At 34.7% G+C, this 14,495-nt stretch overlaps 3 protein-coding genes across 6 annotated transcripts; all 3 read left to right on the top strand.

The window, feature by feature from the left end:
- The first annotated feature begins 359 nt into the window (after positions 1-359).
- LOC111917186 (E3 ubiquitin-protein ligase At1g63170) lies at positions 360-2,615 on the top strand. Of its 3 annotated transcripts, none has more exons than XM_023912845.3 (5): positions 360-566; positions 830-1,501; positions 1,574-1,699; positions 1,779-2,070; positions 2,280-2,615. In XM_023912845.3, exons 2-5 carry the CDS (start codon positions 837-839, stop codon positions 2,472-2,474), a joined length of 1,278 nt encoding a protein of 425 aa, XP_023768613.2. In that variant the 5' UTR covers positions 360-566; positions 830-836; the 3' UTR covers positions 2,475-2,615. The 3 variants fall into 3 exon arrangements, with proteins under 3 accessions (XP_023768613.2, XP_023768612.2, XP_023768610.2); XM_023912844.3 differs by having other exon boundaries at positions 824-1,501; XM_023912842.3 differs by having other exon boundaries at positions 360-1,501.
- A 2,255-nt stretch (positions 2,616-4,870) lies between these two features.
- Positions 4,871-8,295, top strand: LOC111917188 (uncharacterized). Its single transcript, XM_023912848.3, has 7 exons — positions 4,871-5,809; positions 5,909-6,049; positions 6,297-6,403; positions 6,502-6,919; positions 7,006-7,194; positions 7,308-7,426; positions 7,497-8,295. Exons 1-7 carry the CDS (start codon positions 4,871-4,873, stop codon positions 7,969-7,971), a joined length of 2,388 nt encoding a protein of 795 aa, XP_023768616.1. The 3' UTR covers positions 7,972-8,295.
- Positions 8,296-9,755: 1,460 nt separating this feature from the next.
- LOC111917189 (F-box protein SKIP3) lies at positions 9,756-13,001 on the top strand. 2 transcript variants are annotated; one of them, XM_023912849.3, is made up of 6 exons: positions 10,882-11,021; positions 11,156-11,262; positions 11,354-11,744; positions 11,832-12,014; positions 12,125-12,258; positions 12,337-13,001. In XM_023912849.3, exons 2-6 carry the CDS (start codon positions 11,192-11,194, stop codon positions 12,803-12,805), a joined length of 1,248 nt encoding a protein of 415 aa, XP_023768617.1. In that variant the 5' UTR covers positions 10,882-11,021; positions 11,156-11,191; the 3' UTR covers positions 12,806-13,001. The 2 variants fall into 2 exon arrangements, 1 of the variants encoding a protein (XP_023768617.1); XR_006189047.2 differs by lacking the exons at positions 11,832-12,014; positions 12,125-12,258; positions 12,337-13,001 and adding an exon at positions 9,756-10,800 and having other exon boundaries at positions 10,880-11,021; positions 11,354-11,385.
- The last annotated feature ends 1,494 nt before the right edge of the window (positions 13,002-14,495 follow it).

Raw genomic sequence — 14,495 nt, 5'->3', positions numbered from 1 at the left:
AATCGAACCAAAGAGACCGCATGAGTAAAAAAATTAGATAAACATGTCGATTGAAACAAATCATATGGACAGTTTATTTAATTTTTACTTTTAAATTTATATGAGATTTAACATTGATATTTCAATATACGATATAAAGTCATTAAAAAATATTTTTATTTAAAGTATTTATTGATTTTGATAAAATATCAGTGTTTTATGGATTATTGCGTTTTATGTTGGAATAAATGTGGACGAAAATGGAGATGATGTTTGCCAAAGAGATAAAATCATAAATGATCCTAAAAATTATTATACCTTGTGCATTGTTAGCTGTACATCGATCCTGACGCATATTAAAACCGAAGAATATCCAAAGTCATATCGAGCAATACGGAAAAGTCAAAGTTGACACGATATTATAATTTCTGTATCTATCGGCCCAAGAAAAAGAAAAAGAAAAAGAGAAAGAAACGATTAATGACTATGTGTGTGGGTGTTTGTTTGTTATTCAATTGAACGATTGATCTTCACAACTTCGCCGCAAATCCCTCCGATTCTTTGCTAGTTTAATCGCATACTCACTGGTTAGTCTTTCCTCTTTGTTCGCGTATGATTCTTCCCATAAAATCAGCTCAAATACGCAAGAAGTTGATGTTTTGCACTACTAGGGTTTTTCAATTGTGAGTTCTGATGACACCAGTTGTTTCATTGATCCGTTGTTTACTTACTTGGTCGTTTTCTCTGAATACGTATTAGAAAGATCAGAATTCCGAAGCTAGGTTTTGCGTGTTGATTAGGGTTTACATTAGGAGAATGTTCATCTGAAAATTTCTCTGCTAAGTTGTAGTTGGTAGATGGGCGTTTGTGTGTTGGGACTACATTGTAAAGTTGAAACAAAGAAGGAACAAGACGTAATGGAGCGAGCAGAAACCAGGGAGGACAATGGGCATGTGATTGATATAACAACTGAACCTTCTTCTTCCTCTACCTCAACACAAGATAGACAAGTGAACAGGTCAAACGCACAGCAGAATGAAAACCTCCCTTCAACCAGTGTAAGCGATCCTGTTTTTCAGCATTCTTTCTCTACTACCAATGTGACAAATCCAAGAAATACACCATTTGCTAGGAGGGCAAATGGGACAAATGGTCGTCGTAGGAGTCCATTGAATTCTGGATATTGGATATGTTTTGAATTGGTTATAACAATGAGCCAAATAATAGCAGCCATTGTGGTTCTGTCCATGTCCAGACATGAGCACCCTCGTGCTCCTTTATTTACATGGGTTATCGGTTATGCATCTGGATGTGTTGCAACACTTCCTCTTCTCTTTTGGCGTTTTTATTATCGCAATGAAACATCAGAACAAGATCCAGCTCAGCCTCGCCAAAATTCTTCCCCAAATTTCCTTTCTGCCATGGCCACCTCTTTAACTTCTTCAAATGCAAGGTCTTCTGTAGGTGACACTAATAATGCCACTGGTACAACAAGACCTGTAAGGGTATTGCTGAATGCAAGGTATGTAGTATGTAGTTGTCAACAACGTTCCATTTGCAACATCTGTTTTATAGATTTCATTTTGTGTTGCAGACTGAAAGTACTTGTTGAATACTTCAAAATGGGGTTGGATTGTTTTTTCGCAGTCTGGTTTGTTGTTGGGAATGTGTGGATCTTTGGAGGTCATTCTTCTCTTTCTGATGCACCCAACTTGTACAGGTGTCATTCTTATCATTCTATCGTTTTTATGGTTGCCCTTATAGCTTATAATTTATTTATTTTTATTGGTTTTTGACAGGTTATGTTTAGTGTTTCTTGCCTTTAGCTGTATTGGGTATGCAATGCCTTTCATCTTGTGTGCCACAATCTGTTGCTGCCTTCCATGTATTATTTCAGTCATGGGTATCAGGGAAGATCTTTCACAAAATAGAGGAGCCACTTCTGAATCGATTAATTCTTTGCCTACTTACAAATTTAAAATCAAGAAACATAAACACGGGAGTAACAGAGGGTCCCATGAAAGTACAACTGAAGGTGGGATTGTGGCTGCAGGAACAGAACATGAATGTGTCCTTTCAGGAGAAGACGCGGTAAGTAATGACACTGACACAGTACAAGACATGACATAACAGGTTGTACTGCATTGGACTTAGACAAAAATTGCTTTTCCTTGTCTCATCCAAAAAGGTGGGACAGGGATTTGCTCTTGATTTATTGTCTATGCAAAAGACGTTATTGCCCTTCTGGTTCTTATTATCAATTTTTTTTCTTATAATTATACATTTATTTTACGTAATAGGTGTGCTGTATTTGTTTGGCAAAGTATGCAAACAATGATGAACTGAGGCAGCTGCTATGTAGTCACTTCTTTCACAAAGATTGTGTGGACAAATGGTTAAAGATTAATGCTTCGTGTCCTCTTTGTAAGAGTGAAGTTGGGGAGAGTGCTATGAATTCATTAACAGAATCAACAGCTGCTGGTATACAATTATAGCATGGTGGTTAAATAGGGTTCATTTAGGGTTTTTATAAGACATACATACGAGAATGTTAATATGCATATGGTGGTGCTTTTAAGAGTGTTGTTTTTGACTTTTGATATGAAGAAAGGCACCAAAAGTCTTTGATGGTTCTATTGGTTTTTGTTTTGTTTTGGTAGGAAATATCATTATTTTGCAATCCTAATCATTCTGTCTGGCACTTCATCTTTTATCCAACCACTAACTTTTGTTAAGAAAATGCTCAAGTTTCCAATTTTTGAAACATTAATTTTCAAAAAGTTACAAGGGGACAAGATTTTTTTTTTTTTTTTTTTTTTTTTGGGGGGGGGGGGGGGGGGGTGGTTACAATTTCTAGAAATCAACAATTACCTCATTATTAGTTTTTAGGGCATGGTCTATATGCATTGGGAAAGTTACAAGGGGACAAGAATTTTTGGAGAAAAACGAGGGTGATTCTAAGGTTATCCATATCAATGCAATGCCACTAATCTTTTAATTGTGCCACATCTCACATGCAATATCAACTATCTTTCAAAGTGGACACTATTAACACATCACTAATTTATAAATTTTAAAATACATTTAAAATAATATATATCGATGTTTTAAAAAATGATTTTTTAGTTGAACCGGTCTGCTGATTGGTTTCCGGTTCGATTGTAGGTTCAGCCGGTTCAACCGTTGGTACAATCGGTTTGACCACCGATTCAACTTAGAAGATTTCATATATCTGACAGTGGTATGTATCCATCTTCGAGTTGTGGACACTTTGAAAATGTTTAATTTTTCTTTAGAAATGTGTTGTCTTTTTTAATGGGCAAAGTGAAATTCAACTTTACAAGTCTCATAAACCGGTTAAAACATATATATATATATATATATATATATATATATATATATATATATATATATATATATATATATATATATATATATATATATATATATATTGCTCATTTTAGAAATACTTATAAATAACACATGTATAATTTATATGAAATGGGGTCCATAGATTCGTTTGAAAGACTTTCAAGTTGTGAAAGATCTTGTATGATGTGGCAAGATATTATGTTTATGTGGCATTTCAAATTTGATTTGTAAGAACCGATGGAGGTGCTCTAATTGGGTTTTGTGATGACGAAGTGAGATAGAGTATGATGTGACGTGACAAATGACATGGAAACCCAGTGCCATGTTATTAGAGTTGCATAATGCAGCCCAGTCAATTCAGACAAAAAAATCTGGTCCAGCCTCAAGGATTTTGAAAATCTCGTCTGAAAAAACTCATGAGGATTATCTGGTATGACCGGTCTAATCCAAAAAGTTCCGGTCTGTTTTTGATTTATTTCTTATGGAATGTGATTCCTTCTAGATTGAGGATTGATTTTCATTCTATTATGAGAAGTTTTTTTTAATCCATTTTTTCCGGGAATGGAATGATATTTATTTATAATTATTCCTTCTCATTTGATTTTCATTCCATGGTAGGATTTTTTTTACTCCTTCCGGGAATGAAGTAGTATATATTTATAATTATAAATTACTTTTATTCATTTAGTTTTCAATAGTATTAATCTTTATAAAATTTTCAAAACTTCAATTATTTTTCTTTTTGTATTTTTTTAAAAATAAAAAAGTATTTTTATTTATAATTATAGTTCAAAATTTTATGGCTCCAAGGAGTGACAATGAAAATGGAGTTCCTTAGGTTGCATATGCAAGAATGATCACTAGTTTTATGTGTTCATGTTTGAGTTTATGTGTTTTTGGTTGAAATTAAATATTTGTATCTGTTTTGGCTGAATTAGTTTTGTCCTAAAATCATTTTCCAATTGTTTTAAGGATCCCAAATACACACTTTTGTCATTTTTCCGATTTCTTTTTGTCAAACGCAACTAGGTTATATAACAATATACCAAGAGCATCCATAATGCAACGAGTATAAGAGTTGAATATGGTCATAACTAGGAGTGAATAAAAGTTGAATGAAATGTGAATAATGAAATGAAATATAGTTGAATGATCATTAAATGATTCAATAGAAAAAATAAAATTATAATTAAGATTAAATATGTGTTTAACGAATTGTGGGTGGTGTTATATAAATGTTTAATGGATAATATTAAGATCTATTTAAATCTATAGAATTCTAAATACATAAAAAGGTTTGTACATGCCTTCTACTCACGTTATCATGTCGACATAGACTTTGACTAAACAATAAGAACAAAATGCAAAGTCAAAGTAAACGGCTTTTCCAATCATCGGTACAAATATAATTAGAGACTTTTCCTGTTTTCCATAACAAGCAACGTAAAAACCTTTTGAGTTATACCTTTATTTCATTCCTATATTTCCGAAATCGTGCGATTGTCATATCAAACTAATTATGGCGATGCTGAAAGAGTTGGAGCACCTAAAAATCTCATTAGATGCCATAAAACTGGCCACCAACAGCTTCCACGATGACTACTTTGTCGGGGTTGGTGGGTTCGGCAAAGTCTACAAAGGAGAGATTATAACCACAACCACAACCACAGACACAGACACAGACGGGGGGCTAGCAAAAGTCGTTGCATTTAAGAGATTAGACAGACGCCATGGTCAAGGTGAGCATGAGTTTCTGATGGAGATAATGATGCTCTCCCGTTATCGACACAAGAACCTAGTCTCTCTCTTAGGTTTTTGTGACGAAGAGGAGGAAAAGATTCTTGTTTATGAGTATGAGTTTAATGGTAGTCTTGAAAAGTACCTTAGTAGCAACACTCTCACATGGGCTCAACGACTCAAGATATGCATTGGGGCAGCTCGTGGACTGGAGTACCTTCACAACCCACTTGGGACACAACAAAGAGTCTTGCATCGAGATGTGAAGAGTGCGAATGTTCTTTTAGATCAGTTTTGGGAAGCTAAAATAGCCGACTTCGGATTGTCCAAAATGGGCCCAGCAAATCAAGAGTTCACCTTTCTTGTCTCCAATGCAGTCGGGACATTTGGGTATTGTGATCCGCTTTACATGGAGACAAATATTCTGACAAAGGAGTCGGATGTATATTCGTTTGGGGTGGTTTTGTTTGAAGTCCTTTGTGGGAGGCTTTGCATTGGGAAACCTGATGAGGAGCCTCGCTTGTTAACAGAAATGGCAAAACGCAGCTATGAACAAGGAGCAATAGAAGATATTATCTTCAATGGTCTACGGGAACAAATGGAACCAGATTCTTTAAAAACCTTTTCTTCAGTTGCTTATCGTTGTTTGAAAAGAGAGCGTGAAGAACGCCCAACCATGGCTCAAGTGCTTGAAGAACTTGAGCTTGCACTTGAATATCAGGCAAGTATAGTAGTGCTTCTCCTTTATCTGTTTTCTTAATCATAGTTAACAAATTCGATCTGCAGATGCTAAATCTGACATTTTTTTTTTGTTTTATAGGAAAGTTTTCAAAGTGGGAAACCCATGGAGTATGAAGAAATAATCCAGATGGCTGATAGGGAGCATCCTTTAGTCTACACAAATAAAGGGGAACTCAAATTGCTTCTATCTTCAGGAATTCTTGTCGATTGGGGAAGAAGAGTAATTTAATTTTTCTTAAACTTATGATGAACTCTGTTAGAAACTTCATGCATTCCTATAAAATTTGCTAACACTAATGAAATATTAGTATATTACTAAAGACCATATATAATTTGTAAATGTGCATTTTACCAACTGAATTATCAAGGAATGTAATAAAACAGTACTTTTTAATTTGGTTAAGTGCAATAAACAAAGTTAGATTCATGTGCGCTGGTACTAATTTGAGATATTTCTAAATGTTTAGTGGTTTTCCTTGAGCAAGAACGAACACAACTGTGAGATGATTTCTGCATCTGAGTTTTCATTCAAAGATCCAAAAATTATCGAATGGGTTCCTGACCAAAACTCAAGGTTCTCTTTCTCTCTTTATCCATGTTACACATATAGACACATACATAGATACATATGTATATGATTGGCTAACTCCTTAATTTGTCCCTCATGTGCAGGTTTTCAGAGGTAGCAAAAATTGAAAGAGCAGAGGATATGAATATAGAGGTTGATATAGAGACGATTTTCTTGACACCGGGGATCACATACGCTGCATACCTTGTCTTCAAAAATTTTGATGAGGATAATTCTGACGATTCTGATCATAACTCTGATCATGATTCTGATGATTCACATACAGTCAAATCCGAGATGTTATTTGAACCACTATATGTGGGTTTACAATATAAATTTAAAGATGCAGGTGAATTTTCAGTCTCTTACCTTGCAGAGCAGATAGATAATGGATGGATGTTGATTGAACTGTGCCAATTCATTAGTCATAAGAAAGCCGCAAAGCTTGAGGTTTCATTCGATAGCATTCATGTTCGTGATAGCATCTTAATTGAAGGCATCCAGTTCTTGCCTGTGGAGTTGGTAAACATCAATCATACATCCTTTCATCATAAATACTCCATGAGATTATGACTCCTTGAATTAATCCATTTAATTTTCATTTACAGGCTATAGAAGAAGAGCCAGTAACAGTAGACAATTCTAATACGATGATAGATACAAATTGGGAACAAAAACTACCACGTGACTATCAATACATAATCAAAACGGCAAAGGATCATGTGCCATACAACATCACTAACAAGGAAATCTACATGCTATTCATCAATGGGATCCTTACGAATAGAGGCCGAATGGTACATATATAACTAATCCTACTTAATTTCTAATTACAAAGGAAATATTTATTGATAACAAATTGTATTCTTCTGGGTTGTTAACGCTTATTGTTGAAATCATTGATGTACAGTTCTTTTCTCTTAATAAAGATGGAATCAAATGTTGTATGGTGGCAGCAAGAGTAGTTCTAGAAGACAACGAAGACAACGAAGACACGAGCTTTCGTTGGATATCTCTACATGAATCGATGTACGTACCCTTCTTACAAGATTGATGCATATCGTTTTGGTGTGTTTTTTACAACATGTAAGTGATGCAGATTCAAGAAAGCGGCCGAATGTAAATCAGGCAGTGAATTAAATATCAATTGTCGTATCAACTCCCACATGATGTCACCAAACACAAACTATGCAACTTACCTTGTGTACAAATTGCCAGAAGTAAGCGATGGGAAATTTGAATGTCCTCTGCAAGTAAAGGATTCCGATGGATATTCTTCGGAAGATGAAAAGGTGCAGTTTGTCTTCTTATCCAGTCCGAAAATCCCATTAATCATGATGGCAAAGAGTGACCAAGATCATAATCAAAGGCCAAATAAGAACCCGTTGCATAGACCTAAAATCGAGGGCACTCCGAGGCAACGAAAAGATGGATGGATGGAGGCTCAGATATGGGACTTTACAACAGATGCTACTACTCGTACTATAAACATAAATGTTGAATTGAGCCTTTGTGACAACGAGGAGGAGCTTATCGGGCTCATTGTGCAAGGGATTGAGCTCAGACCCAAATAAATTGTGCTTGTGAAATGAGATCTACTAGTTGTTAACAGGGATGTGTGGGCGTTTAAAGAAAATCAAAGATTACTCCCCGAATTGGTGGTGGTTCTTAATTTTTTTTATCCAAGTTTTTAAAGATTGAGTGGGCCTTTGGATATACTTTTAAAATCCATTATTTGGTACGAGAGATGGGTTTTCAATGTATTTTTTTTGATAAACACAAAGGAGGGGTGGGGGTACCTCTATTAAATTTTATTAAATAGACTATTCTCCCGATTTCTTTATGAAAAAAAGAATTGATAGAATGGAAATGGAATTTAATTTTTTCTCTTTTCTCTATATTTTAGTGCAAAACAAACAAGAGAAATGGAATCAATTCCATTTCTCTTCTCTTATTTCCCTATGCCAAACACCTCCTAATAGAAAAAATAAAAAATAGCACGGCGGAAGAATGACCCCTACGTACGAGACGCATTATGGGCCAAAACAACCTCAAGACTACAAGAAAAGGCAACGAGAGAAGCCAGAACAAGAACAAATTCTAAACCCCAAATCATGGTTATCAAAATCGCGATCCTGATCATAGGATCGTACGATCTTACGATCCTAGGTATGAAAGACGATCCAGATCGTAAAAGGATCGTATTTGGGGTAGGATCGCAGGTAGGATCGTAAGATCGTAGGATCGAGATCCGATCCGATCCTACCTTCCTTTGATTTATTATTATTATTATTATTATTATTATTTTGTAAATGAATTTTTTTTTACCACTTTATTTCTTTTACCCTTTACCATTCTATCATTATCATTTTTTATTGTGACTTATGACTAATATTTTGAAGTTTTTATGATTTTTGAACGAAAAATTAAATTGTTTAAATATTTTTCATGATTAAATAATATAAATTAAAATTATATTATATTTTGTGGGATCTTAGGATCTCGATCCCGATCTTGCAAACCCATAAACAATCCTAGGTAGGATCTCGATCTTGACAACCTTGCCCCAAATATAGTAACTCAAACATACATAAATATACCATACACATAAACAAAAACATAAAGACGAGGGAAGAAAGTAACCATTGGCCTAAAAGTAATATGACAATTAATAAGATAAATCCTGCTAAAGCCTTTGATAACATCTGCGGGAAAAAAATATGGTGTTTGAAATAATATAATAATAAGATAAATTCCAAATACCCTTGCAAATTCTGAAAAATAAAAATTAATAATATGTTTTGCATTTTGACGATTTTGAGCATTAAAAGCAAAGTTGTCACAAGAACTCAAGAAAATGTCATAAATGGATCTAAAAAAATTGGAGTGTATGGGACTCGTCGCTTTCAACCAATAGAAAACTTAATTAATTGCTTGTTTAGTAATTTTTTATGGGGTCTATATGTAATGTAATATTAATTATCTTTTATTCATAAAAAACATTAATAAAAAAGTTTTTATTTTTTATTGTAGTGATATTTTGAGCTTTTTATTATTTTGTTGAGATGAGATGTTTAGCAAAAAACTCACATGTGATGCTCTAAATTGTTCGATTCAACCGTCCAAATACAATTGGTATAGGTTTTGGAAACTAGTGAAACCAGAATGTCTACTTTTTAATAGTTGGACTAAAATTTAGATATCCGGATAAGAAGATACTGAAAGTCAAAGTAAATGGTTTCATTTTCTTCCATAAAAATAAAAGTCAAAGTAAACGGTTTTTGTATGCAAATTAATAGAAGAGAATTCAAAGTATTTTGTCGATGCACATTGAATAAAAACGTAAACGATTTTTCTTCCTTCCCATAGCTTATTAGCTAGATCTGGACGCGGAAACTTTTCAAGAGATAAGAAGTTTAAAATAAATACCTCTGGGAGCCAATTAAGCCATACCTTTATTTCATACTCCCCTCCCCTTTCTGAAATCGATTATGGCGCTGCTGAAACAGTTGGAACACCTCAAAATCTCATTTGATGTCATAAAATTGGCCACTAATAACTTTGGACCTGAGAATTTTATCGGGGTGGGTGGATTCGGCAAGGTCTACAAAGCAGAGATAACTTCCACTGATGGGCTAACAAAAACCGTCGCAATAAAGAGGTTAGACACACGACATGGACAAGGTGAACATGAGTTCCTAATGGAGATAATGATGCTCTCTCGTTATCGACACAAAAACCTAGTCTCTCTCTTAGGTTTCTGTGACGAAGGGGAGGAAAAGATTCTTGTTTATGAGTATGAGTTTAATGGTAGCCTCGAAAAGTACCTTAGCAGCACCACTCTCACATGGGCTCAACGCCTGAAGATATGCATTGGGGCAGCTCGTGGACTGGAGTACCTTCACAACCCACTTGGGACACAACAAAGAGTCTTGCATCGAGATGTGAAAAGCGCGAATGTTCTCTTAGATCAGTTTTGGGAAGCTAAAATAGCCGATTTTGGGTTGTCCAAAATGGGCCCTGCAAATCAAGAGTACACCTTTCTTGTCTCCAATGCAGTTGGAACATTTGGGTATTGTGATCCGTTGTATGCAGAGACAAATATTCTGACAAAGGAGTCGGATGTGTACTCGTTTGGGGCAGTATTGTTTGAAGTCCTTTGTGGGAGGTTGTGCATTGGGAGACCCGATGATAAGCATCGATTATTGACAAAACTCGCACAACAGAGCTATGAACAAGGGACACTAGAAGATATTATCTTTAATGGTCTACAGGAACAAATGGAACCAAATTCTTTAAAAACCTTTTCTTCAATTGCATATCGTTGTCTGAAAAGAGAGCGTGAAGAACGCCCGACCATGGCTCAAGTCCTTGAAGAACTTGAGCTTGCACTTGAATATCAGGCAAGTATAGTAGTAGTTATCCTTTATCCGTTTTCCTAATCATAAGATGCTAATTAATAATTGACATTTTGTTTTGCAGGAAAGTTTTCAAAGTGGACAACCCATGGAGTATGAAGAAATAATCGAGATGGCTGATAGAGAACAATCCTTAGTCTACACAAATAAAAGAGAACTCAAAATTGCTTCTATCTTCAGGAGTTCGTGTTGATTGGGGTAGAAGGGTAATTTACTGCTCTGTTTCTTTAAAGTTTTGATGACCATAATTGATAAATGTATAATTAATTTACCAACTGAATTAGCAACAAATAATAATAAATTCGTTTGGTACTAATTTGAGATATTTCTAAATGTCTAGTGGTTTTCCTTGAGCAAGAACGAACACAACTGTGAGATGATTTCTGCATCAGAGTTCTCGTTCCAAGATCCTGGAACTGTGGAGTGGATTCCTTACTCTGCATCGAGGTTCTCTCATGACTCATGATCAGCTCTGTATACACACACAAATACATAGATCAATATTATATATGATGCATAACTCCTCTCTCCCACGCAGGTTTTCTGAGGTAGCTAAGATTGAAGGAACACATAATTTGCAGATAGAGGTTGATATAGAAACGATTTTATTGTCACCAGGAATCACATACGCAGCATACTTGGTGTTCAAATTTTTTCATAGATTTAATGATGTTTCACATTTAAACGAATCATCAGAGATCACGTCTTCTCAACCGACATTTGTTGGTTTACAATACAAATTTAAAGACGCAGATGAATCATCATTCTCCCACTTTGCAGACTGGACCGAAAATGGGTGGATGATGATTGAACTGTGCCAGTTTGTTAGTTATGGAAAAGTCGCAAAGCTTGAGCTTTTGCTCGAAGGAATTCCTAGTTATAACATCATGTTACTCGAAGGCATCCAGTTCTTGCCTGTCGAGATGCAGGTAGTTTTTAAGCATCATCATCATCGATCATAACATGATCAAGATTACGGCATTTTGCATAAAACTAAATTTTACTTTCATTTACAGGCTATAGAAGAAGAACCAGTAGTAGTAGTAGCAGACAATTCAAATACAAACTGGGAACAAAAACTACCAACCGACTATCAGTACATAATCAAATCAGCAAAGGATCGTGTTCCATACAACATTACTAACAAGGAAATCTACATGCTTCTTTCAAACGGGATTCTTACCAACAGAGGCCAAATGGTAAATAATAATCTTTTTTATTTCGTTCTTAATTTAAATTTTAAAGAGTAACAAAGGAAAGGTTAATTTGTCGCAAACACTGTATTTGATTGTTGAAATCGTTCCTACAGTTGTTTTCTCTTGATAAAGATGGAATCAAATGCTGTATGGCATCAGCAAGAGCAGTTTTAGAAGACTGCGATGAGGAATCCAGAAGGTTCTCACAGCTTGCGTGTCTTCGTTGGATATCTGTACATGAATCAAGGTATGTAGCTACATAATTGATTTTGGTTATATATGAAACTTGCAAATGAAAACATTAATTAATTAAATATATTTGCAGATTCGAGAAGGTGGCTGAATGTGAATCAGGCAGGGTTTTACGTATAAACTGCCATATCAACTTCCATATGGTATCATTAAACACGCCCTACGCAACTTACCTTGTGTACAAATTGCCAGACGTTAGACAGGGGACACTTGAGTGTCCTGTAGATGTAAGGGATATCAACAGAGACTCTCCGAATTTCAGTGAAGTTGGTTTGATCTATTTAACCAGCCCAACAATCCTGTTCATCATGCTGACAGATGGTGATCAAGATAGTAATCAAAGACAAAACAAGAACCCATTGTATAGACCCAAAATAGACAGCCTCCCGAGACTAAGGAAAGATGGGTGGATGGAAGTTGAGATATCTCAATTTAAAGCAGATACTCCTACTTCTCTCAACTTAGCATTTGAATTTACCTTTAACGAACGGGAGCAACTTACAGGGCTTATCATTCAAGGATTTGAGATCAGACCAAAATAAATTCTACTTGTGAAATCAGATCTACTTGGATAGCTATTCCTAAACAATTTCCTATCTATTACATGATCACTTCTTAGATGTTGAGAGGGTGTTTGTGTTCTTAGATCTTGAGAGGGTGTTTGTGTTAATCAAATTTAATTTGTAAAAAATTCAACATTACAAATAAGAAATAACAATGATGATGATTTGTGACGAACCAATATTATTAATTTATAAACTTAGGTTTCATATGAACAACCAAAAAATAAGATTAATAAACAATTTTGTCTATCCTTTTCTTGATATTGTAGATCAAAACACCACATCATTTTAGTAAATTTAAATCCCTCATATTGATGTATAGTAAGAACCAACGCATCAAGACATATTATTTGATTCTTGTTAAGACCCGAAGCATTCAACCACCTAATTAATTCATGAATCTTGTTTTGGTAAGGGTTAGTAATATCTCGCCATAAATTTTTTTAGATCAAATTAAGAAAGCTACATGACAAGAGTTGAAAAGATGACTGGTTGTTGCAATATGCAAATAACACACATGACGCAAAATAGATTCAACTTCAACTTTTTTTTTTTGTCCAAATTAACTCTTGTAGCCTATCCAAGAAACCTCTCAACCCAAAATGTGTAAAGGGTGTCCAAGAAAAGTTAAAAAGTGGGGTGAATATATGCCTTAACTCCATGGTTGCTTTCGTGGCAATGGATTGAATACCAAATGTTAAGTATAAAGATACGTTAAACCGAATAATAAATATGTGAAATAAAATTAAGACGACAAAGATTTAACATGACTCATACAATCAAAGTAACTATGTTACTAGTGTTACTCTATCGGCAAATCATAGGGAATTTTATTAGACGAAGAAAAAAAATACACAATCATCACACATACATACATACACTTTCTGCTTATAATTTGTACATGAAAATCCATTTATAATTACAAAATTTTGGATTGCTTGTGGGCCAAGCAAACAAGTCCAAAAAATCACCATCTAGTCTAGTCTTTTGATCTATACGCCACGGATCTTGGAAAGCACGGCACACATTAGCACTTCATAATGGTTGTGATAGAACTTTTATAAAAAATTAGTGGCTTTTTAGTACAAATTAAAATTAGGCTGTGAAATCGGAAAAAATGACAAAATATATAATAATTTTCTTGTTATTTGAATTATGACAAAATATATAGTGGTTTTTATGTTCTAATTTAGATAAAATTACAAAAATGATTCGTGTGGTTAGCTAAAAATTGCTATTTTGATTCAAAAAATTTTAAATTAATACCATTGGTCAAAAACTTTGATTTTTTTTGCGAGGTTGGTATAAGATATTTTAGAAATATTTAAAATCATGAATTTGCCCTTGGTGTTTCTTTTTCTATTTTTTTTTAATATTTATTTTAACATTTTTCTAATAAAAAAAAATACAAAAAGAAACATTCCACCCCTATGCACTTACTTAACTCTTATCCTTAACACCTTATGCCCACTTCACATTATATGTCCCCTCCACTATCGGAGCATTGCCAGAGAATTCGTCGGAGATCTAGAACAATGCGTCGACGGGAAAATCCATATCCCTACCTCCACCTATTCCTCTCTCTCTCTCTCTCTCTCTCTCTCTCTCTCTCTCTCTCTCCCCCCCCCCTCTCTCCCTCTCTCTTCATAAACCCTATATCTCATCTGAT

Source organism: Lactuca sativa, chromosome 3 (assembly GCF_002870075.4).
Source record: "Lactuca sativa cultivar Salinas chromosome 3, Lsat_Salinas_v11, whole genome shotgun sequence".
Lineage (NCBI taxonomy): Eukaryota > Viridiplantae > Streptophyta > Magnoliopsida > Asterales > Asteraceae > Lactuca > Lactuca sativa.
Note: the sequence above shows the minus strand (reverse complement) of the source record. Positions and strands in the feature narration are given on the sequence as shown.

Coding starts and splice junctions, on each gene's coding strand:
- LOC111917188 (XM_023912848.3), top strand. CDS start 4,871: ATGGCGATGCTGAAAGAGTTGGAGCACCTAAAAATCTCATTAGATGCC. Junction 6,050..6,296: donor TTGTCGATTGGGGAAGAAGA/GTAATTTAATTT, acceptor CTAAATGTTTAG/TGGTTTTCCTTGAGCAAGAA. Junction 7,195..7,307: donor TTACGAATAGAGGCCGAATG/GTACATATATAA, acceptor ATTGATGTACAG/TTCTTTTCTCTTAATAAAGA.
- LOC111917186 (XM_023912845.3), top strand. CDS start 837: ATGGGCGTTTGTGTGTTGGGACTACATTGTAAAGTTGAAACAAAGAAG. Junction 1,502..1,573: donor AGGGTATTGCTGAATGCAAG/GTATGTAGTATG, acceptor TTTGTGTTGCAG/ACTGAAAGTACTTGTTGAAT. Junction 1,700..1,778: donor GATGCACCCAACTTGTACAG/GTGTCATTCTTA, acceptor GGTTTTTGACAG/GTTATGTTTAGTGTTTCTTG.
- LOC111917189 (XM_023912849.3), top strand. CDS start 11,192: ATGATTTCTGCATCAGAGTTCTCGTTCCAAGATCCTGGAACTGTGGAG. Junction 11,745..11,831: donor TCTTGCCTGTCGAGATGCAG/GTAGTTTTTAAG, acceptor TTTCATTTACAG/GCTATAGAAGAAGAACCAGT. Junction 12,259..12,336: donor ATATCTGTACATGAATCAAG/GTATGTAGCTAC, acceptor ATATATTTGCAG/ATTCGAGAAGGTGGCTGAAT.